Source organism: Apodemus sylvaticus, chromosome 20, assembly GCF_947179515.1.
Source record: "Apodemus sylvaticus chromosome 20, mApoSyl1.1, whole genome shotgun sequence".
NCBI classification, from domain to species: Eukaryota; Metazoa; Chordata; class Mammalia; order Rodentia; family Muridae; genus Apodemus; species Apodemus sylvaticus.
In genome coordinates, this window is record NC_067491.1 from 41,051,303 (window position 1) to 41,076,014 (window position 24,712).

A 24,712-nucleotide genomic window follows, 5' to 3' on the forward strand; every position below is an offset into this window, starting at 1 on the left:
AAATTTCTGTCCCCCAAACTACAACTCCCAAGACACCCTCCCCAAACGATTTCCTTTTTCATGTTTGCTGTTCGATTAGAACAAATCAATAATCTCTTTCCAAATTTCCCAAAGTGGACACATAAAGTTTAAAGACAGTTACCAGACCTGGTAAACAAGTAGATACTGTTTTAAAAAACAAAGAAAAGCCCCTCCCTCGAAGTCTAAGACATCCCAACAACTTCCAAGCTGTGGAAAAAAGCCCTAAACGGATTTAACTTTCAAGTCTGTCCTGCTTGTCCTTTCCAGCTTAGGCTGACCTGCTTAACTCAGGGGTAGGGGACGATCAGGCCATATCTGCACATCACGAGACGTTATCTGCAGAAATTGGAGGCAGGTCTCCTAACAAAAGAGCTACTGGAAGCTTTGAAGCGACCAGTGCATGAGATAGCCCTAGGCCACCTTCCCTTCCAGCTCCAACCGCAGCGGATGCAGGTCCTCTCCATGCAAGCGGAATCCGGTGCCGGAGGAGGTGTCATCCCGTAGCCTCGGGGTACACGGTCCCTCCGATCCCGCGCCCCGCAGCTCCCTGCCCTGCACCCACCACGCGCGCAGCCCCGGGGCGGGGGAAGCGGCGCCGAGACGGAAGCGTTCCCTGTGGGTGAAAGGTCACCGTTCCCGCCCGGCCTCCCACGACTTTGGGCAGTCCGCTCCCGCCCGCCCGGCACTCCGGTAACCGGGAGCTGGGACACTCGGGGACACAGGCGCTCGGGCCACGACTCTCGGCGGTTGGGCCGCCCCGCACCCGACTTACCCCTCCCGCCGCGGCGGCCGCTGGGCTGGAGAGAGCAGAGGCAGGCGAGGGGACCCGAGGCCAAGGGGACCGGGGAGCTTTCTGAGTTTGTGTGTTTGGGGGTGGGGGTCAGAGTTCGTGACCCCACCCTCGGCTTGGCGGTGCGCGGTGCTCTTGGCGCCTGCGCGGTAGCGCGGCGGAGAAGCGGCCGGCCGTGGTGACGTTCCCTGGGCGAGGCCGAGGGCCCCGGAGTCCGGCGGCGGTTCTGGAAGTCGATTGCCCCCTGCAGGTGTGGAGGGAGACCGCCGCCGCAGCTGCGAGTCCACCCGATGCCATGTGAAGGCGACAGCGAGGAGTTCTTCCAATACCTGCAACTCTGGGGCCAGGCCTCCGCGGGCCGTGCCCCCAAGTGCACATACCCAAACCCACGTAATTAGAAATCAAGGACAACCGAGGGCTGGAGGGCTGGCTCAATGGTTAAGAGTACTTGTGGCTCCTCCAGAGAACTTGGTTTGATTCCCAGCACTCACCTGGCCTGTGGTCATCTTCTGTAACTTCAGTTCCATTGGATTTGGTGCCCTCTTCTGTGCACAAACATATGTGCAGGCCGAACAACCTATACTAAGAGTAAACCTCTTAAAGGACAGAAAGAAGGAAGGGAAAAAAGGGAAAAGTCTTTTGAAACTGGGCTGTTGGAACCTAGACTGGTCTTTTAACTAGTGATCCTCCTACCACTCTCTCTAGTGCTGTAGGGTTGTTGCTTTCTTTTTAAATTCATTTTATATGGGTGTTTTACCTGCATATATACCAAAGGTATACCACAGGCATGACTGGTCCAGGTGGAGACCATCAGATAAATACTCAAGATCTAAAGTTATAGATGGCCAGGCGGTGGTGGCACACACCATTAATCCCAGCACTCGGGAGGCAGAGGCAGGTGGATTTCTGAGTTCAAGGCCAGCCTGGTCTACAGAGTGAATTCCAGGTCAGCCAGGGCTATGCAGAGAAACCCTGTCTTGAGAAACCCTGTCTTGAAAACAAACAAACAAACAAACAAAAAAAAAAGTTATAGAGTTTGGAGTGGCCACGTGTGTGCTCAGAATTGAATCTGGGTTCTCTACAAGAGCAGCCAATGCTCTTTAACAGCGGAGCCATCTCTCCTGCCCCTTAAAGGAAGTTTTGATTTGAGAATTTGGATAGATGTCTTTAATATCTGGAAAACGGGACTTCGTTATTGGCACTCTCTTAGTGACCTAAGCCCAAGACTTTGTCCCAGAATCTGATCACAGAATCCCACCAAACCTCAGCTTGTGCCACATAAATCCTCCAATTGCAGGCCACCCTGGAAAACTCCCACCCCAAGAAACCCCATATAAAGTCCATTTTCTGCTCAGTTCCTTCAAGTTTCTTGAAGAGACAGCCGTCTTCCTGGGTTTTCTTCCCCTCCCAGGAAATGTCGTGTGAGGTTTGTCGTGGTGTGGATGTGACTTTGTGGTAGTCCTTGGCTCATGGTTGTTAGGCTGCCTTTTCCAGAAGAGCTGTAACATCATGATTTGGGGAACCTTCCCCCTGCCTGAGCAGAGCTGTAACACAGTCTGTCTAGAACCCAATCACACAGAACATCCCAGCAATATGAGAACAGGCTGAGGCAAAATCATGTCAAATTTTACCTGACTTTATCAAAGAGCAAGAACACCGCCACTACTGTGTGTACCTTATGTTCCTAAGGGCTGCTTTTTGTCCATTTTGCTAGACAATGTGTCCCCAGATGGTTAACAGTTCCTGCTGGTCAATAAAGATCTGCAAAATGAAAGGTCACTAGTGGAACATCACATTCTGACAGTGGTCACCTGCGGCAGGAGACTCTGCTCTGTACTTTAGGTACTATTGTGGTTCAGACATTGAGGTGATCTAGAAATTTCCTTTGCATCGAGATAAACACTGTAGAAAAGCAGCCAGATTCAGGGCAGAAACCTTAGTTGGGCGGGGGCAGGGAAACCAATGCCTCATGCCTATCATCTTAGCACTTGGGAAGAAAGGCTGGAGGAACAAGAGTTCAGTCAGTTTGAAGCTACCCTGGGCTCTAAGAAAATATTGCCATTTCTCTTTGGAATCAAGTATTTAACATAGAAAAAGGACTTGCAACCGTCCATCACTACCATTTGGAACTGTTTCATGCTTAGTTCTCTAGAAGTCTACCTCTGCCTTTCATCATCGCTTGGTCTGCCCAAAATGCAGTCTTCCTAATAACCCCAAGCTGGTCCTAAGGGGGAACATGATGAAAGGGAAAAGGATACTCGCAATGTTTTCTTTATTCCCGGATCACAATACACATGACCAAAGGGATGCTGTGGTTACCATGGTTACCACTCATCTCCCCGTTCATGTACTTAAGTCACAAGAAGTTGACTTATTAAAACTTGGACACAGTGGCACATGCTTGTAAATGCTAGTACTTGGTAGGCCAAGGCAGGAAGATTGTTAAAAGTATTTGGTGAGCCCGGACTACAGGGAGAGACCCTATCTCAAAAATAACTATAGGAATACATCAGTTTTGGAAACAGAAGCCACTTTTAGCAGATTCTCTAGGTGACATGACTCTCTTGGTTACACTCTAAAAAGGGGGCCAGTGAGGTGCATCTTAAAGGTCTGGCTTAGAAGACTTCATCAAAGTGGGGCTTGGGGGCACACCTACAATCCCAGTTACCAGGGAGGCTGATGTGGAGAGTCTGCACACTGAAGGCCACCTTAGACTACACAGTATCAAAAACGAGTACAAACCAAAACCTCTAATAAAGGACTTCACACCACCAGCAGTAGATATTATAGTACATTTATTTTGTATGAATTATAATACATATTAACATTATTTACAATGCTATTTTTATTTATAAATGATCTTATGAACAATAAGATATAAACCATTATCACTTTATGTTAAAAAAGGGTTTTGAGAAAAACATTGAACGTGATTAATTTCTTTTCTGAAACTGGTTCTTACATGCAGCAAATAACTCCATGAAAGGGAAAGTTGTATCCCTTTACTCCTCAGCTCAAAGGAAACACAAATATTTGATATTTAGTTTTTAAAAGCTCCTACCCCCTAACATTTTTTCTAGCAGGCAGATTCCCATTAGAACCACTGCCATCTTTGCTGTGAGGTAAATAAACCTGTTTCCTTTCTCAAAATCCTTCCCTAGTAGTAACTAACTTTTCCTATAAGGGAAAACACCATAGATTTTCATTTAGAAAATAACATTAAAAGTGGTATATGCTCTAGAGTATGTGTACCAAAGATACTTTTTAAGGACCCACAGAAGATATTTAACTCCACAAGCAATCATTTATTCACTGCACGTGTTCTTGCTGGATATAGGCCACCTCCAGTGAACAAGGTAAAGTGTTTTCCAGAACACAGCAGGAATGACGACAGTGTTTATGAGCTGAGACTACAGGAATCAGGAAAGCAAACACAAAGTCTAAAGGACAGGAGAACAACCGGGACCCCACCCCCGGGAAGTGCCACATGACAAGGGGCAGAGATGGGCTGAGTGACACCGAAAAGGCTGAGGCAGGTCAAACGCTGGGAATGCCACTGGAGCTCACAGGAATAGGGATAAGTCAGAAGACTGCTGTATACAGATTGCGTTGACAATGCCTAAGACAGACTACACAGAAGAGGGGTTGAAATCAGAGAGACAAAAAAAAAATAAATAAAAAAATAAAAAAAAAAGGGACCAAAAATGGTTGTTTTTCTAGATAAGAGCTTGAACCCAGGGCCTCCCACATGAGTGTGCGCCACTGCGGCTCAGAGGGAAAGCTGTCACACCCGTAAGGGATGTAACAGCAGAAGAATGAGGACAGTAAGGATGGACAGGAGAGACTCCTGTCAAGAGTCAGATCCCAGAGGTCCAGGTGGTGTCCTGAAGAAAACAGACTGGAATGGGGAGAAAGCTGGGCGCTAGTTCTGCTATGAATGCGGGCTTGCAGGACGGTGAGGAGAGTGGATCAGAAGGGCTTTGGAGACTACGTCAGTGTACTGAGTTAGGCAGGGTGACACCCTGGGGGTGAGGCAGCAGGAGCTGTCTTGGGAAAAACTGTGAGATTCTTACTCGAGGAGAAACACCTTGAAAATCCTGTCTTCAATGTATTCGACTGAAGCTGCGAAAATCCAGGAGACATGCATAAGATAAATATGGTATCTATCCGTAAGGATCGTGGAGTGCAGTGAGGGAGGACTTACTTCTGGAAATTGCAGCATTTCAACTACATGAGTACAATGGAAGTGCATTTAAGGCATTCCCCATATGGTGATAATTACAGTAGGCTCTCAAACAGGAGGCTCTCCATCCCTCCAGAGCTAACTATGTATCTGGCTCACAAAAACTTACTTCCAATTGTTTTCCTCAGTGCCATTCCACTGTGTTGTAAATCAAAGTGGGGCGTCTGACTTCGTTTTTTTTTAAAAAAAAAAAAATTGTCAGTAAATACTCAAAGAATCTTACCGTTAAAAAAAACCAGGGCCCATCAGGGAAAATGGAACAATCCCAGTTACATCAAAAATGGAAAGAGGTTCAGAAATGTGGGATAAAGTAACAAATGTCTCTTTGCATTTTCTTAGGACTCTGGGGTGGAGGCTGCCTTCCGTTTTAGCTGCTGCAGACAGGGGCCAACCGACAACTTCCCGTGCAAGTGGGTTTGCACGTTAAACAGTAGGTACGCCAGAACTAAGAGGACGGGCCTTTCCTACTGAGGGACACTGACTGATAAGGTCCGTGCTGCAACACACAGCTGAACTCTGAGGATGTGGGAGCTGAGGCAGGGCGGGGAGCACCAGGCCAGCCTGGGCTGCTTGGAAGGACCCTGTCTCAAAAGGGGCAGAGAGGGGTGGGGAGGGGGGAGGTGAGAGAGGGAAGAAGAAGAGGAGGAGAAAGAGGAAGAGGGGAAAGAGGGGAGGAGGAGGAGGACAACTACAATGACAATACTTTAAGTGTCAAGAGGAACAAATCAAAGTAGCATAAAGTTTCCTTTAAAGAAAAAAAAAAGATTAGTGGTTTCAGATCACTTGTAAAATACATGTTACAGAAAATGTGACATCCTTTTAGATATAAATACCACCACTGACTCGGCCTCAAAACTCCTAAGAATGATAGAGGGTATTAGGTAACAATGTTACCTGCCATATTCTGGTTTTTTGTTTTTAAACACTGACCACTGAGCTTGGTGGCACACACATGGAGTCCTAGCAGTTGAGTAGCTGTGAGTCACAGCCCTCACGGGTTCCATCCAGAGTGTGTGTCTGTCTCAGAAAATGAAGAAGAGAATCACATGGACACTGATCTGGCAGTATTAAATAGAGCCTGGGCAGGGCGATCCAGGCCTGTGGCTCCAGTGGCTGAGAGACTGAGGCAGGAAGGCTGCAGCTCAAGGTCTGCCTAAGCTACACAGTTAGTTCGAGGCCAGCCTGGCAACTGACAAGATCCTATGGGGTGTGGGAGTCTGGGGGCGGGGGGGCTGTGGACAGTTATCAGTACGGACTCTGCTGGGATTTCATTTCACAGTTTCTGAGGTAGAAGCTGGCCATGTGCATCTCTACTGCAATATCAAAAATGCCACCTAAGTTTAGTGACTCAAAAATACTCATTTTCATCAGCAATTTAAAAATTGTAAACCAGACATTGTATGGACATTTGATACTTAATATGTGTGCTTTAATCACAAAGATTTACCACCAGCAAAAGTGTCATGATGTAAGGCAGAGACAACAGTGTGGACGGCACATCATCAACAGTATACAGAATACAGCGTTACGGTAAGTTCCCAGTCTCTAAACAGTACTTAGAATTCAGTGTGAGTCTCAGAAACAATTCTGACCAGCAAGTAAACATCAACGTTTTAATAAATAACATAGATGAAAAACATTTTTAGGAACTGTATATACTTAACAAAACAATCTAGCTCATAACGACTGTGGGCGGATTTCTCTTGGCAGTGTTCATTTTTTGCAGGGCCTTTGAGTAGCTTTGATTCCGTTCTGCGGACCCGCCAACTTGTTGGAACCTCAGAGGCAGTGCAGCCGCTGCTGCTACAACACTGTGCCCTCCTGAAATGCGTCTATCCACCTGGCGATGAGAGACATCGGTTAGGCCTGAGGACTCAGCCCTGTGGCACCTGCTCTCTCCTACAGCACACTGGAGTTCTTACACACAGCTATCCTTTATTTGGTAATTTGAGCCAACGTTTCGCCTGGAGAGTGCATTCTTTGAGGCATTACTATCTCACGCGTGAATGTTCTCACATGTCTAGAATGAGTGAGGAGGTCCAGGTGAAGGTGTCTGCCCCCAAGCATGGCAACCCGAGTTTAGTCTCTGGGACCTACCTGGTGGAAGGCGGAAACTTGCTCCTGCAGACTATCTGCCCACCCCACACTGACACCATGTGGGCGCGCACACACACTCAAGATATGTCAAGCATTTGTGTGTGTATGTGTGAGTATGTATGCATGTGTATGAATGTGTATCTATAGATGAGTGTGTGCACAAGTATGTGTGTTTGTGTGTATGTGTTTGATTGTGCATATGTGTGTTGTGTGTATGTATGTATGTGTGCGAGTGTGTGTGTGTGTGTGTGTATTTACTTGGCTATGGAAGAGGTATGTTAACAAAAGCCCTTATTACAACGTCTTTCTCAAGTGTCGTGACTCTGACTTTTGGAAACTAGCTACAGTCTTGGTTTTCCTCTTGACCATACTGACCAAAATTCTCTTGTATGTCCCTTAAACCAAACTTGTTCCATATTTCTCAATGAAAGGGAACTAATGTGGCACTGAGTTTATTCTAAGATCAAAAATTTACATACAATAGAAAAGCTTTCCAAAATTTCACGGAAGTCATCAGAAATCCTTCGGTCTCAAAGCCTCATCTGGCAGCTTATGGCTGTAGTTACGTAGAAGACCCGTGGGCTGGGCCCATTTGCTCCTTGAACCCCTGGACCCACTTCACCCCCACATTGACTAATAAATTACTTTTTACAATAACAGATTACAGGAATGACTGGAGTGAGTTATGAGCATCTGAAATCACCAAACCTAAGAGTAGATCATTACACATTCAGCTCAAATGTCACAGAAAGGATTTCCAAAATGACACATTTTAGGTGCAAATAGCTTATGTTATACTGCAAAACAGTGCTTTTATGAAATCCCACAGGGGCTGGAGAGATGACACAGCCCTTGTGAGCACCAAGTGCTCTAAAGGAGCCAGATTCAGTTCTCAGTACCCACCCGGTGGCTCGCAGCCAGAGGATCTGATCATCCCTTCTGACCTCCCCCAAGCACACATGTGGTACACACACACACACACAAACTCTCACACTCACACGGCTAGACACTGTCGCTTACCCTAAAACAGCTGGATTGTTCAGAGTGTAGCCCTATGCCTGGTGGGTACTCACGAACATATGTAACTCTAGCTCATCAGCTCTTAACCACCTACAAGACTGACCTCCGAGCTTAACCACCTACAAGACTGCCCTCCGAGCTTAACCGCCTACAAGGCTGCCCTCCGAGCTTAACCACCTACAAGACTGACCTCCGAGCTTAACCCCTTACAAGACTGCCCTCCGAGCTTAACCACCTACAAGGCTGCCCTCCGAGCTTAACCACCTACAAGACTGCCCTCCGAGCTTAACCACCTACAAGACTGCCCTCCGAGCTTAACCACCTACAAGACTGACCTCAGAGCTTAACCACCTACAAGACTGCCCTCCGAGCTTAACCACCTACAAGACTGCCCTCCGAGCTTAACCACCTACAAGACTGCCCTCCGAGCTTAACCACCTACAAGACTGCCCTCAGAGCTTAACCACCTACAAGGCTGCCCTCCGAGCTTAACCACCTACAAGACTGACCTCAGAGCTTAACCACCTACAAGACTGACCTCCGAGCTTAACCGCCTACTGCCCTTAGAGCTTATACTTGCATCCCCAAGCACTTAACTCTAAGCTGGGAAAACATCAACAACCCTTGCTGAAAACAGCAGCGTACTTGGTGCTGCGGCTAAATCAAATGAGAGGCAAACCGAGCTTTCGAACAGAGGGAGCCTTCACGTCACAGATACACAGCTGTAGGTAGTACTAGGAACTCAAATCAAGATTGTTGCTGGCATTCTGAAGAGACTTTCAGCCTTGACCATCGAAAATACTGTTTCCTTCTACTGGAAACAGCCCATGAGACTCTTTTTTTTTGTTTTTGTTTTTGTTTTTGTTTTTTTTTTGTTGTTGTTGTTTTTTTGAGACAGGGTTTCTCTGTATAGCCCTGGCTGTCCTGGAACTCACTCTGTAGACCAGGCTGGCCTCGAACTCAGAAATCCACCTGCCTCTGCCTCCCAAGTGCTGGGATTACAGGCGTGTGCCACCACTGCCCGGCCCCATGAGACTCTTAATGTGTCTGACTTTCCCTGCAGAGTAGTAAACTGACCAGCAGTTGTTTAAGTCCTGCTGATCCACAAAACAACTAAATGGGGGATTCTGCCCCCTCAGAAGGAGGGCTTGTGCCTGCATGTCCACCTCCCTCAGCAGAGCTCCAAGAGCTTCCTCCAGGGTCACGTGCTGACAAACAGCTGACAAACAATACTTAGACAGGAGCACCATCTTCTGTTTTAAAATCATCTGAATAACAGGTTAAATCCTTCCAATTTGGATCTCTGATTTAAATTCTGAGCTGTTCTCTATGGGTTTAAAATGCCATTTAAAAGAACAGCTTGAAAGCTCCCATAGAAAAGGGAAGTCTACATTACTTACCTCTGAGTGGAGTGGGCATCATCTGCCTTAAATATATAAAACACCATGCCTTTGTGCAGTAGCTGAAACATTTTAGACTCTGAATTCTCATCTTTGACTTGAGTGACGGTAAATCCTAATAAAGGCTGACTTTCCAAAGCTGCCACATCCTAATTTAAAAACAGACCAAAGGAAGACAGGCTTTTAGACTGAGGTATCCAGCAGGTTTGAGAGGTCTTGATTTCATACACAACACAGTACTTCTAACATCTCATTTTTACTTAGTGAGCAGTGAGCCACCTACTCGCCATCTGCCAGCTCTCAGCCTGCTTAGAGCCAGTGAATTATGGTTCCCACTGCGGCCAAGGAAAGCAGGTGACGATCATTCATTTTATGAGGGGAGACACACAACACTCAGAGCGAGCGGGGCGTGACTCTCACCTAGATCCCCCCCCCCCCCCCACAGGAACTCCGGGACTCTTGCTGGCTGAGACAGGGTCTCATTCTATAGTCCAAGCAGCCCTGGAACTCACAGCAATTCTCCTGCCTGGATTCTCCAGGCATGTGCCACCATGTCTGCTCTTCCCTTTCTTCTTTTCAGAGTCTCATGTGACTCAAGGAAGCCCCAAACTCCTCATGTAACTGAGGCTGACCTTGGACTCCTGCTTCTCCCTTCCAGACTGCAAGCATGTTACCATACCCTGCTGCCCTAGAGGTTTTCACGGGCTGCTTGGACATAGATCACATGACAGGACCCCTGGACAGCCAAGGACAGTTCATGACAAAGAGTATCTTATTTGTGCTGATGCCTGATCAGCCAAGCTGGGGACACTGAGGAAAGCTGGGAGAAGGGCAATCTCTGTCCTGGGTGAAACAGTCCCAAGCAACAAAGGCACTGGCTAGTACTGGGAAACTCCTAGCATTTGAGTAAGAATTCATGGGGAAAAAAAAGAATAATATTGCTCACATTAAAAGTACTAGTAACAGGCCAGGCATGGTGGCTCACACTTGTAATCCCAGCACTGGAGAAGATGAGGCAGGAGGATGACTATGAGTTTGAGGACAACATAGGCTAAACGATAGGTTAGGAACCAACCTGGGCTCTAAGATGAGTCACTATCTCAAAAAAACCAAAGAACAATAAAACAGCAACTCCATCCTGGCGCCTAAAACAGTGCTTGCTGGGCCTGCCCAGGACCCCACAGGCATCCTTGGTTCTACATAAAACAAACCCACAACGCTAAAACCAGACCCCAAAGTCACTCTTCAGAGTCCCGCTCACCTCGCTTGCAGCGTATGTATAGAGGACTTTGTTTTTGATGACAAACCATAAGTGTTTCCATGGCTTTTTACTGCCCTTGGATCTGTAGAGGTAGCCGCTCATAGAGGAGTCTTCTGTGTTTGCTGACACCTAGAAAAGCAAGTCCTATGTGTAGTTCAGAGGTTCGCAGAACAACAAATACCACGATACAAAGCAGTCACTTGCAACCACAAGCTATGGAAAGCCACAACCATGACATGTCACAATAACACTGGGCTTTCTCTGCATTTGAGGGAGTGCGGTAAGGCAGTCTGCCAGCACGGCCGCTCCACGAGCTGGTTAAGGTCTTTATTGTAGAAATGAGAAGCCAGAGGCAACCGACGGAGTCCAGAGCAGAGACAGAAAGGAGGAGACTGAACTTGGCCAGCAGACTAGACAGGGCCAGGCTATCTGCTAGAGAGGGGAGAAGGGCACAGGCTCGAGGGGACTGAGAACAGCCCGGCTGTAAGACAGACAGACAGACGCCCATGAGCTGGAGCAGCTCAGGGTGGGGGCAGGGAGGTGAGAGGGGCCGTGGACTCTGAGACATTGAACAGGTACTTGCAACGCTGACGGACCCTGGAGGTCAGCATGCACTAAGATCTGCCCTTAAGCACCCTAAACTTCCTGCCGCCATCTTGTCAATGACTCGGGTCATAAAATGGAAGAAAAACTGCAAAGCATCTGCCATCCCCTCCAGCGGATTAAAACTGATGTCCTAATGGGGCTGGGAACGATACCTTTCCTCAGGAGCTGCAGCCCCATCGGCCTTGACGCAGTCACTTACTTCTTTGAGAGCAGCGGGGATTTTCTTCTGCTTCCTCCCCGATGGGATGCTGTGTAAGACTGAAGACAAGGCACTCGACGGAGACTTGTGATTCCCAGGAGACCCAGTCCTAGGGGACAGCTGGTGATCTGTAACAGAGCAAGCATGCTCATGTGGCAAGCAAGGGGAAGCACTGAGAATCGCTACTAAAATCAGCGCACAGCGGCACACAAGCTGCCCATGAAGGGCTCTCGGGAGACGAAGGCAGAGGCGAGGGCTGAGTGGGGCTCAGCTGATTACACAGACGCCTTGAACCACATTTCTGTCCTTCCAAGGCTGAGACAGTCACACGGCTCAGTGACACAGTGCCTGTTCTGTGTGCACAACGCCCTATGTTCAGTCCGCAGCACCAAAAGATAAAGTAACAATTCCTTGTGAGGGCCATGGGCCCCTTGGGAGGTGCACACAGGAGGATCAGGAGGTCAAGGCCCATCTTTGCTTACCCTAGCAAGTTCACCCTCAACCAGTTGCACACGCGTCCATCACAATAAACCATAAGTCAATCAATCAACTCTGAAACTTACAAGAACACTGGCAATCTTACAAACGTAAGACTTAGAGGTCGGTACAGACAATGGCAGACGTGTATGAACCAGAACATCGGCTTGTTGAATCATGAAGTTAGGAGCAGTATCGGGGTAGGGGTGGCTCTAAGAGATCTGGAATGGCTTAGGCCAGGGAAGGGTACGAACAGGCTGGCCTTGTGGGCATCTACCTGCTCCGGCCTCCGGAGTGCTAGACTCCATGGAATCTCTTCTCTAGGAAAGCCCGTCTCTCTTCATATATTGACAGGGGGATGAAGTTGGAAAGAGAGCCCAGTTCTCAAGGAGGAGCTCATGGCTGCTGTAGAAGATGTTCGGAAACAAAGCAGGTCAACATGTGAAGAGAGGGAGGTTTTCCTAGAGAAGGGATTCAGTAAAATTTTTAATTCACATTTATTTATATGTGTACGCGTGTCTGTGTTTCTATCTATGGGTGCCACAGCGTGGCATGTGGAACTCAGAGGACAACTGTGACCCACACTCCCTGGCTCTAAATCAGTCATCTTGGTCTCACAGCTTTGCTTTCCGTGGTGCTAAGGATACGATGGTGAGCTGTGCTCACACGAGGCAGGTGCTTTCCACCGCACTGCATTCCCCCCAGACTGAGTTTACAAAAGCAGGCAGCAGACAGGAACACTGTATAGTATGATTACAGTGTCACTCTATTATGGTTGACACAAAGAGAACAGACAAGTTGACATGGACTTGACAAGATCTAGTGACCAAGCAGGGCTGGGTGGTGAGAGAGTTATGTTTTCACATCAGTTTCCCGAGAAAACAAAGAATAGAATGGCCAACAGAGAACACATGGGTGTGTCTTCTGCCACATACAGACCATAACTATTGATCTGTAAAACCTTGGATTATGAAATAGCATGGCATCTAGTCTGAGTCACATAGACAGACCTCTTTCCTAATAAGCTATGTTTCAGGGATATGCAGGATGATGTTTTTAGAATTTAGATTCTATAGGTTCCAGACACTTAAAATATAGACTTGGGCAGGCCTCTTAGCTGAGTTTACTTTGCCTTGGGGGCAAACAATGCTTGCAGATACTGAATGGGCAGATACAAAAATACCTGTGGTTGTTCAAAAAATTGTACCTGTCAGGAGTGGTGGTACCACTTGGAAGGCTGAGAGTTCCGGGCCAATATGGGTTACCCAAAGAAATCATCTTAATAAGTCAATAAAAAAAAACCCCAAACATCCAGTGAACTAGAACTCACTAACCAAGTGCCAGCCAGTGAGTCTCCAAGCTACATTACTGTGCAGACGGAAACAGCTGGGGACTGGGAATGCAGCTCTGTAGTGCTGCACTTGCCTCTTACAGCCAAAGCTTTTGGGTTTGGTCCCTTGTACTTCCACTGGGTGGGGGAACCTCAGAAACGAAAAGCAAGGGCTAGAGAGATGGCCCAGTGGTTAAGATCACCTGCTGCTCTTGCACAGGACCCGGGTTCAACTCCCAGCACCCACATGTTGGCTCCCAACCATTTCTAACCTCTGAAGGTGCTGCACATGCATGTGGTCCCTGTATATGGTAGACTATGACACTCGTTCAGGCAAAACACTCATGCACATCAAAATAAATGAATCTAAAAGGACATAAATGAAACATTATTTAGTAAACTGAAACTTCAACATAGCTCACAAGTTAAACTTAACTTCTGTGTTAAGCATTTCATTCCGTAATAATAATTCAATAATTAGTTTTCTTAGTAGAACCATTTCACATTGCTTAAAAAGAAAAAAGAGGCTCAGTCCAATTTCTCTTGGAATTACCATAAAACTCAAGTCAGGGTATAATCGGCATTAAGACAAGCACTCACACACACTGACACCAAATGCGGTTCTTTTGGAAGGCAGAAAGCGTCTGAGTAATCGTACCATTTGGTGAACCGTTTACTCTTATGTTACCTAGTTTCTGTAGCTCTTGGAAGCAGTGCTCGCACACCCTCGCCGGCTGCCCTTTCAGGTAATCCAAGCCACACTTGTTTGACGAGCAAGCTTGGCACACAATCTGAAAACACATTGAAATTATTTCATTCAGAAAAACTTTTGATTACAAGCTATAAAAACAAAGAGACTGCAGTATACAGCACTGTCCTTTCTCAAAACAGTTTGACAATGACTAAACCTCACTTCTCTCCTGCCATTCTGGCATGCAGTGATCAAGCTTACGGACCACACTTGAGAGGCGGCACATGAGCCCCGAGGGCTTGCTTCATAAATAAAGTGCTAACACTAGCCTTCGGAACACTGCCTAGTGTGAGGAGCTTCCGGCAGGCTTGATGACCACCCCTGATCCTAAGCATCATCCCTTAGCATCCATCCCTAAGCACTGTTGCCACAGCAACAACTACTTCCCTGCAACAATACCAGTCATGATGTCTGCTGAAGGCATCATGAAAACTTATACTTTGGTATGGATCAGAAATCTCTTCTAAGGACCGACCCATGTGTTGAGGCTCCTATTTGGGAGGTGGCGGAAGCTTTAAGAGGTCACTAGGGAGGTGGACCTTCAAAGGGGAGGCTGGGTCATTCCTTCCACTTTTTTCGTTCTTAACTAGCAAGTCAGTGGCTTGCCCACTACATGCTCTCACCACGGCATGCTGCCCTAACCCCAACATGACAGGCTAATTGTCTTGATCTCAGTCCCAAAGTGTAAGCCAAAGTAAATCCTTTCTCTTTATAAGTTCATTTGCTGAGGCAGGCATGAGCGCACACATCTTTGATCCCAGCAGCAAGGAGGAAGAGGCAGGTGGAGCTCTGTGAGTTCAAAGCCAGCCTAGTTTACATAGTGAGGTCCAGGCCAGCCAGAGCTACTACTACGTAGAGACCTACCTACCCATCTTGTCAACATGAAGATGGCTAAACTGTACTGTAAATATGAGTCTATAGAATTGGGACTTTTTTGTATTTTAAGACAAAAAGGTTGGCCTTGAACTTGCAAGAGATCCTCCTGCTTTAGTTCTCTGAGGGCTGTGAGTAGAGGCAGGCGCCATCATGCCTGGCTGAGTTTCCATTTCTGAATGTAAATTCTCTCTGACGGCACTGTTCCTTCCTCACTGTGCACAGCCCACAGACATCACGACAGGGACAGATGCTGTCCCTCTGACCTTCCCACAGGCCCTGCAGTGGTGTCTTCTCCAGGTCAGGGTGAATTCACTTGTGCAAATCATACACATGGTGGCTCTGGTGTCAGGGATCCAGATGGGAGCCTTCGTCCCGAGAGGGCTAACTTCTTCTTTCCCTTCTGAGTCCTGTGGAAGCAGAATGGCTCTGATTACCTTGTGCACACAGCCTGTGATGGAACTCTATCTTTTCAGCAGGCTTCCATGTTGCCAATGGCATCAGTAAGGGGGTGGGAGGACATTTGGGCTACCGTATTTCTTGAGACCTCAGTACATTAACATTAGATACACTTGAAAGCCCTCTGCTGCAGAATTATCTGTGAAAGATGCTCGTGGTCATGGGATGTCGTGGTCATGGGATGTCGTGGTCATGGGATGTCGTGGTCATGGGATGCTGAGCTTTCCCTGCCCCCCAATACATTCCCAGGGAAACTAGGAGGACACAAGCCTGCCTCCCCCAATCCATCTTGAAAAACAGGTTCCTTTCCTAAACCTCTGTGAGGTTTAAAAAAAAAAAGCATGAAACTGAAAGCGAGGCCAGGAGGAGAGAAGACAACAATACCTCATCAAGACTCCGGCTGGGGCAGAAGGTGATTCTTTTCTTGGCATATTCTTCTATTGAGCTGGATATGGCCTCCAGCCAGTCATCTCTTTCTGCGGCAGAACTGGTCGGGGCAAAAGGTTCCATCAAGCAGATATCATCACTGTGTCCTTTGTCTTTTGTTCTTCTCCCCTGACAACTAAGATCACCCTCCTATCAGGTCCAAAGGGCACTTCATCTTTCCCCCTAAAAGGGCAGGCCCACTGATCTGTCCGAAATGCGTCTAGGTCCAGCTCAACCCGGATTACAGGAGGCTGGCCCTCGGATAAAAGCCAGCATTCCTCAAGAACAAGCAGAACTGGTTTCCATCTGCCAACAGGAGTCATTTTCTTTACCTCCGGCAGAAGGAACATGGCTACCCGTAGCTCCGTCTCGAAGCCCACACCAGCGGGCCTCCAGACTCCTGCATCACAGCAGCTGTGATACATTTCCAAGTCCAGGCTGGCATCCTGGCCGGTGGGTGTGCGTCCTCACTCCCTATCACCCGTCTGTCTCTGGATAATGGCTAGCTTCCCACCCCTCTAGTCTCATTCTGCCTCTTCTCCCCCACACGAGCTCTCTCATTTTCCAACTCCCTCTCTATTTACTCACCTCCCCTCGCTTACCCAGGCCATGCCCAGTGACTGGCCATTGCAGTCTGCTTCTCTCCCTGCTCTGGACTGATGCCTCGGGCTGGTCCTTGCACCCCTCCCCCTCTCCCTGCCATCTACAATAGAAACCTTCCTAAGTCACGGAGATTGGTGATCATGCAGGCAGTTCCGTTACTGAGTGCCCTCACACATATCTGGTGCCGAAACCCTCGCAGCTGTCTCCTGAGGTACGGACCATTCACTTCTGCTGGCTCCCGCCTCCCACCATACTCCACTGCAAATTTTTTTTTTTTTTTTTTTTTTTTTTTGGATTTTTGGTTTTTTTTGAGACAGGGTTTCTCTGTGTAGCCCTGGCTGTCCTGGAACTCACTCTGTACACCAAGCTGGCCTTGAACTCAGAAATCCACCTGCCTCTGCCTCCCAAAGTGCTGGGATTACAGGCATGGGCCACCACCGCCTGGCTCCACTGCAAATTTTAAGAGTTTGTTTCTTCAGCTGCTTCTCCTCTACCTGCTCTAACTGCCTCTCTCTTCTTGCCTACTCAGTAAATACTCTCTGCCCGCTGTAGCAAGCCTCTCTGCTCCTGGAGCCTCCTATGCCGCACTCTGGGTGCCCACCACCTCTTACTGCTCCCTGGGGTCTGCCGCATGCAGACTGATTCAGGGTGCCTTCCCACTAAGGCACCCACCCGGGTCCCCATCCCCTCTATAGGAATCCTCTCTGGAAAGGAGTCTTGCCTATGATCCCGGCTCCTTCCCACCAGTCTCGAGGATCACTCCTGGAGTTTGATTCACCTGCCTTTGTGATCTCTTTCCTCCTTGGACTTAAAGATTTCATCAAAGCTCTGTCTTATGGTGACTAGCTTGGCCTCAGTACAGCTCCAAGCATGTGTGTGCGCGTGCGCGCGCGCGCGCGCGCGCGCACACACACACACACACACTCCTTCAAATCTCTTATCTTTAAATTTTTTCTGCTTTCCGCTCTTAAGAATCTCTTATTTCTAAGGCTTCTTTGCTCTCTGTTCCAACCCCCAAAATCTCTTAAGATTGTGTAAACACTCTATATATTAAGATTTGTTAAGCTGATTGGGTGTGGTTCTAAAAAATCTGTAACAAAGTTAACTTAAAACTTGTAACAAAAAGGGTTGATAGCTAAAATATATATTGATATACATTTATATATTATATATATAAATATAAATGTTACATAAATATGTAAATAAAAATATTTTAACTATCAACCCATTTTGTTGAAGATTACCTGCACACACACACATATGTAGGTAATTTTAATTGCTATAACACGACTGTGTAACTTGGGTTCAACTCTTGTTTTAAAACTAGATCTGCTACAGCATATTATGTAAGTAACTTGTTTATGAAAAATGGGACTTATTAACAACAAATGTCTGGTGACTGAGGCTGAGACACACCTACAGTCTACTCAGGCCAGCAGCAGCTGACTCAAGCACAGGTGTCTATTCGCTTTGTCTTTGCTGACTCTGTAGAGTTTCAGCTATCTGAGGTAAGTGGAGTCATACAAAGGCCTGTGGTATTACGTAAAACACACTGAGAAAGGCTCAGGAAGACGGGAGAGAGCAAGGTGACAGGAACCGGTTTTTAGCACCACAGACCATAGCTGAAGTAAACAAAGGAAACTGCCTGCCTTGTGAGGGCTCCTGACTACTGTGAGAGCTCCTGCCTTGTGAGGGCTCCTGTCTGTGGAGCACTCAAACTGTGTTCCTGTCACCAAGCGCTGTCCTTAACCCACCTCCAAAGTGAATAGGCCAGGAAGAGGCCTGCTTAGAACAGGCCATTCTGGTTCTGCATCTTTCAATCAGGCCTCTCCACAAGACTCTGGCTGATTCCCATTCATTAGTGGTATAGACACAGTTATGAAGTCATTTAAAATTTGTTTTGCATATTCCCAACGTCCTGGCACACTTTGGGTAATGTAGATATGTAAATTTGTACATATACTGGAGAGGAAAGGAGAAGAAAAGAGACTTTGACGGTCAATAAATCCACCACATGGGAGGATAATTATGTAAAGAAATCTCTGTACTTCTCGAGTTGGAATATTAAAGTATACAAAATGACCTGACAAATGCAGCTGGATTTAAAATACTTTAGAAAACTGTAAAACAAGAAAGTCAGTGGTGCTCTTGGTTTTTGTAGCTTTTAGCATTTTTGTGCTATTCACTCTGATTTTATAAGTGGTTCTATCATAAGAACCAGATAAAAACAAAGAAAACTCCATCCACCGTGAATGGGAGACACGGGCACGGAGTACTGTATTTTGGGTTGTTTTTGTCTTCCTCTCCCTTTGCAGGGCTGAAGATCTGTCCTAGGGCCTCAGGCGTCCTAGACCAAGCACTCTCTACCACTGATCTGCTACAGCCCTAGCTCCTTCATTACTGTAGAAGATCCTACAACACTGGCCTTTCCCAGAATAATATACTTCCCCAATAAATGCCACTTAATGATATTTATTCATATTGGTTGAAAAATTTACACATGGTATTTAAAAATTAACATATTTCCCAAATTTTCATGATATACAAAGAACAAAAAAAGAAATAACACCTTTCTTTCTAAACCAAACAAAATCTGCCTGTTACTTCTACTGGTCTAACATTATTGCCAAAGATGGCTGCCAAGCTCAGCTAACAGCACTAAACATTTCACAAATGTCATCATTTCTCATCATTAGAGCCCCTGGGGTACTCACAGATGTATTCTTACTTCTACCTGTCACATTACGAGATATTGTCACCATGTACAGATAAGGAACTAGGGAACAGTAGTGTTAGGCACTGGCTTTGTAGACGGCAGGTTACTGAGTCCATGAGCTGATATGAGGCCCAAGCGCAGTAAAGGGCTGAACCTTCACTACCAAGCTGGCACCATCTGCGGTGCGCTCTCTGAAGAGCTACAACACAGGAACAGACTCTCGGACTTGCAGGCAAACATTCATGAATCATTACCAGCTCTCTCTCCACCGCCAGCTCTTTGCTCGGAGTAACTGAGAACAGAGAGGCAGATGGCTAATTTGAGCACTGCTGTTGGATTTGTTTGGAGCCCCGGGAGCATGTGGAATGGGATTTGACTGTGCAAATCATGTCACATATGCTGTTCTTTTGTTTAATCATTCCTGGCGCTCTCTTGTGCGGGCGTCTGCCAAGATGATGTTTACCAGCTCTTGATAACACATTTCTTACAGACCACACACAGTTGCCTGAAGCATCCACTGCTGACATCCTAAGTCCTTTTGTAGCATGATTAGTAAAAGAATCCACATCTTCCTCAGACTGACAAACAGCTGAGTATTTTGTTTTTGTAGTATATTTTACATAAAAGACTTTGTATTATATTGCATCTATAGAATGCAAATTTTTGTTAAGCAAAATTATTTTCTTCTTTATTGCAATGAGTTAGAGAAAGAGAGAGACAGAGACAGAGAGAGACAGACAAAGAGAGAGAGAGAGAGAGAGCGAGAGAGAGAGAGAGAGAGAGAGCTGTCTAATCAAAGGGACCTCTGGTACATCAGACCTTGTCATGCCAATGTTTGTGCTGACTGTAGGGTGCGATGCTGATATTTAAAGGCAACAATACTGTGACTCTCCCGAATTACATAGGTTAGGGACTAAGACGTGAACCATACACACAAATCTGTTTTAGCTAAGGGCTCACGTCTCACGGTGGTGAAAAAGTAATCAGCATATGAAGCATACATAGACGGGGCACTGTTCTGTTCAGGTGGCAGGGCGAGCCTGCAGAGGGGCTGAGGGGACCTGGAGAATTCCAAGTGTCTCACAGACCCCGGCAGTCTCTCGGTGCACCCTCACTCAGTCTCAGGGGTTTGGGGCATCTTTACAGATGACGGTATTCACACATGCACACCCATGCCAAGCTGCCTCTCACCCTGAGATCCTCGTGTGCCTGAGGCGCTACCCTGACTCTCCGCATGCTCAACGTGCGCACGGATCCCTAAGTTTCCCCTCAATTCATCACAATCACCACCTAGAGTCCGTACAGCCCGTCCACTCACGAAGAATAATTCTTTCACCTTCTTCCCAAGTGTGGCCCACCAATGAGTAAAATTCTGTGATCACGCTGTTCTCAGTCATAAGGTCTGAAGCGGCTTTCCTAAGGCTCTCACGCTGAAGGCCCAAGGTGGTTCTGCACGCGACTTCACCTGGCTCTCGAAGGTTCTCTCGGGTGCCTCTCCCCGTCATTCCCTAGCTCATCCTATGTGCTCCGTTCTACCTCAGGACCTTTGTGGTCATTGTCCCTAAGTACCAGGAGGTTCCTCCCTTAGTTTTGCCTAGTTATTTGACAACAACCCTTCACAAGTCAGTGCCCACAGCAGGCCTTTAAGGACTATCTTCATGTCCTTTGTGTCCCAATACTAGCTCACTTAACAGCTAACAAGCAATGCTCTTGCACCAGCAGTGTCTGCTCAAATGTGCTGAGACACAGCACAAGCCTCATGGAGTGACCCGCGTTGGCTTCACACTCTGCTGCGGTGCTCCCCGTCTCCTGATTTTCACAGAGCCACGCAGGACCTTACACAGGATCAGGCTTCTGTTTAAGGGGGTGTTGCTACTGGTTTCATTTTCTAGCCACGTTACGTGTATGATCCCCATAAACAGTAAGGCCCCTTTTATCCATCTGTTCGGTGGAGTAGTACATTTAATTCAGTGCCTTCAAGAGCTTTTCCTTTCCATTTAGGATGTGGCCAACTGACCCCAAAGCCTAGTTTTCTATTTGTCGGGGCTTCTGACACACCTTCTGTATAAACCTTGATCACTTGTAGCTTTTGATTTAAAGTGAGGGACGTGTAACTCCTCCTGGGGTTGGACACTCATTGTAGGGTAATGTTGTCTAAGAAAATAGAGAGGCTATGGGAGAGGGGAAAATACAGGGAAACAGTTAGCTCCAAGTCAGAAAAAGACACATTTCTCAGCTAAGTTCAACATCACATAGGCGTGATCATGGTGCCAAAACCAGTTAACATCAATGATGATGTATTACAGATCATGAAAACTGATAGGATGAAAAAAATAAATATTGTGAGAATTACAGGAATATGACAGAGACAGGCATGGAGAGAGCACAGACGTGAGCAAAGAGGGAGGGCACTGAGGGCTGACAGGCTGGCTCAGCAGTGGCTACAGCACGGCCGGGCAATCCTGAGGACCCATTTACCACGCGCAGAATTCCACAGATACATGTACGCTAGTTCCAGTGGAACTGACATGTCCTCTTCTGTCCCCCTTGTATGAATAGCTGCACATGTTTGCATATGTGCACACAGGTACACAGATACTCACACACACACACACATCCTCATTTATAAAATGCAAAAGGGCACTGAAAGACTGAAAGCAGAGTCGCCACAAACTTCCAGTTCGTGGGTTAGACAATATTGAAGTGGGCGTGGTAGCACATGGCTATAATCCCAAAGCACAGGTGGTGGGGGACTGCTAATAATTCGGGGCCAGCTAGGTCGCATAAGGAGATCTGGCCTCGGAACAAACATGTTAAAGCACACAGTGTGTGCAGAGTTGTGTGAAGCACAAGACAGTGAGTTACACTTGTGTGAGCCATACAATTGTGTGTCCTTAATGCTTGATTTACACCATAGCTTCCCTGCGGTCGAGACAGGGAATCATATAGTTAGGGTTGGCCTCAAAGTCACTCTGTAGGATAATAATCTTACACGCTGTGTGTGCCATGAAGCCCAGCCCTTATGACATGTTTTCATTACATGTAAATCGCTGTAGGTTTCAGGTTGAGGTAATCTGATATACAACGCAGTAACAACAGACAAAAAGTAGAAACTGATTTCTATTCTGGATTTGTTATTTGTTATTCTGTATTAAGAGAGCAACTCCACATTTCTGTAAGTTGGTGTCTGCATTTTTAATGAGATAACTATGACATGGGCTATGAATTTTAAAACACACATGAAATCTTTCTAGTAAGAGTTCGTAAACACGTGTTAAACTACACAAATTTCTGAAATATAGAGATGTTTGATCAGCATAACACTTTCCAGCATTATGATCTTAGCTAAAGGAACACTATTTTTGTGTTTCTAGCATGTTCTTGTATGAGCTCTCCATCATGTGCTTGACAGTCTAGAATACACTTGTAGGTAAGCAGTTCTAGGAAAGGAAGAAAGAAAATGTCTACAAGTTGACCTAAGTGTTAAAAGTAAATTTAAAGAAACAATCTCAGCAAGCTATACGGCAAAATGTCATTTCTTTTTGTTTGGTTGGTTTTGCTTTTTTCCAGACGTGGTTTCTCTGTGTAGCTCTGGATGTCCTGGAACTCACTCCGTAGACCAGGGCAACTGTTGGGACTAAAGCCATGGGCCCAACCAAAATGTCATGCCAACAGATGTGTGTGTACATGTACGCAACTATGTGATGACCATGCACACACATGCACGCACACACATGCACGCACGCGCACACACACCCCCTACCCCACCCCCACACACTTATACTCACACGCTCCCACTTACCTTGCTGAGAGGATGAAAGACCGCTCCACACTTTCGATCTTTAGCTCATTCTGATACGCTTCCTGGGTAGGTTTTCTGACCTGGAAGAAGGTACAAACTTAGCATGCCGCAACTCCGACATGTGCACAGAGCTGGAGCTGCCCAGACCCCTGGATACTGACCTGCGCAGCCAGTCTCATTTAGCTTTACCTACTATCAGCTCTGCCATCACCTCTACGGTCCAGACAAACTGAAACGCCACGTGCGGCTGCTTCCCCATCTCCAAGCCTCAGTCAGGATACCCACTCTGCAGGACCTCTTTTCCCGGCCTCCCAGCATGCCGGCCTGGAATTCCTATGGCAAGGCTCACAGATTCTCTCTCCAGTGCTCGATTTGCTTTCTGATTTATTTCAGAAAGGGTCTCACTATGGAGTACCTGCCACTTCTCAGGTGTCTGTCCACCAATCCCTTCTCCACATCTATTAAACACGCACGCTCTCCTTGGCTCTGGCGGCTCACACCAGTGATCTCAGCATTCAAGGAGAGAAGACAAAAGATCGCCTTGATTGCGACGCTGACCTGTGCTACAGAGTAGACTCGACCTCACACCACCATAGAAGGATTGGTATGGTCGCTCACATCTGGGATTCCAGGACTTGGAAGGTCACACAGCAGTAGGATAAGGCGTTCAAAACCAGCCCTGGCTACATAAGGCAGGCCGGGAAATAAATAAAAGCACAATCCCATACCGCACCTTTTAAAAACACTCCTGTGGGGGTGGGAAAGAAAATGGCTTCCACAGACTCACAAGGAGTGGCATTATTGGAGACGTGGCCTTGTTGGAGGAGGCGTGTCACTGGGGTGGGCTTTGCAGTTTCAGAAGCTCAAGCCAGACCCAGTCTCTCTCATCCTGCTGCCTGCTGACCCCTCTCCAGCACTATGTCTGCCCATGTGCAGCCATGCTTCGGGCCATGGTGACAACACACTGAACCTCTGAACTGTAGACAGCCCCTTATGTTTCCTTTTGTCTGAGTTACAGTGGTCGTGGTATCTCTTCACAGCAACAGAAAGCCTAAGACAACTCCCTCCCTAAAGAAACATGTATATTTATATTTGAGACGTTAGTCCTACTATGCTGCCTCAGGCAGTCTTGAGCTCCTGAACTCAAATTATCCTCCGGTCTCAGCCTTCTGTGTACTGGGGATTAAAGGCATATACCACCGACCTGTCTTTGGCTACCTACCTACCTATTTATTTGTTACAGTTAGGCAGAGTCCTCGAGCAGCGGAAGCTAGCCTAGACCTCGCTATGTAGTTAAGAAAAGCCCTGATCCTCTGGCCTCCTCCTCCTTGTGCATTGTGGGTAAGACTGAAAGTGCACGCTGCCACAGTCGCCTTGAACGCCTACAACTGTTCACTGTGCCTCTGTAGTGACTGTTACAACTGTGCATTTATAACGTCTGCATTACTGCAAAGTCCTGGGGCACAGGGAGGCTCGGGATGAGGCAGAGACAAAAGGAATCACCCTTTAATTCATCCATATATATATATCCATATATATATATATATATATATTATCAAACTGGTTATTTTTGCTGATAGTAGTTCTCAATAACCCTTCCTTGGATGAATGAACACAGGAGTAAACCCTTGATGGGAA

General features: G+C 46.9%; 2 protein-coding genes and 1 long non-coding RNA gene across 5 annotated transcripts in view; all 3 read right to left on the bottom strand.

Moving 5' to 3' along the window:
• The window catches only part of Nr2c1 (nuclear receptor subfamily 2 group C member 1), a 52,146-nt gene extending 51,160 nt beyond the window's left edge, over positions 1–986 (bottom strand). For 2 of the 3 annotated variants that reach the window (XM_052165543.1, XM_052165544.1), the window contains exon 1: positions 794–986. The gene's annotated coding sequence lies outside the window, so the exon portion shown is untranslated. Of the gene's footprint in view, positions 1–299; positions 613–793 lie in introns of those variants that run through there. The other variant, XM_052165545.1, reaches the window with a different exon arrangement.
• Positions 987–5,240: 4,254 nt separating this feature from the next.
• The window catches only part of Fgd6 (FYVE, RhoGEF and PH domain containing 6), a 121,535-nt gene continuing 102,063 nt past the window's right edge, over positions 5,241–24,712 (bottom strand). Inside the window, exons 14-21 of the mRNA XM_052164809.1 lie at positions 23,075–23,154; positions 15,912–16,014; positions 15,335–15,478; positions 14,133–14,235; positions 11,638–11,765; positions 10,833–10,961; positions 9,572–9,720; positions 5,241–6,894 (exon numbers count right to left, since the gene is read on the bottom strand). Coding sequence (XP_052020769.1) covers positions 6,858–6,894; positions 9,572–9,720; positions 10,833–10,961; positions 11,638–11,765; positions 14,133–14,235; positions 15,335–15,478; positions 15,912–16,014; positions 23,075–23,154 — 873 coding nt within the window. The 3' untranslated portion in view covers positions 5,241–6,857. The remainder of the gene's footprint in view (positions 6,895–9,571; positions 9,721–10,832; positions 10,962–11,637; positions 11,766–14,132; positions 14,236–15,334; positions 15,479–15,911; positions 16,015–23,074; positions 23,155–24,712) is intronic.
• On the bottom strand, positions 8,265–8,670 carry LOC127670424 (uncharacterized). The gene is made up of 3 exons (XR_007974574.1): positions 8,507–8,670; positions 8,407–8,448; positions 8,265–8,348 (listed from the first exon to the last, which is right to left on the bottom strand). It is a non-coding gene; the product is annotated as an uncharacterized LOC127670424 (long non-coding RNA).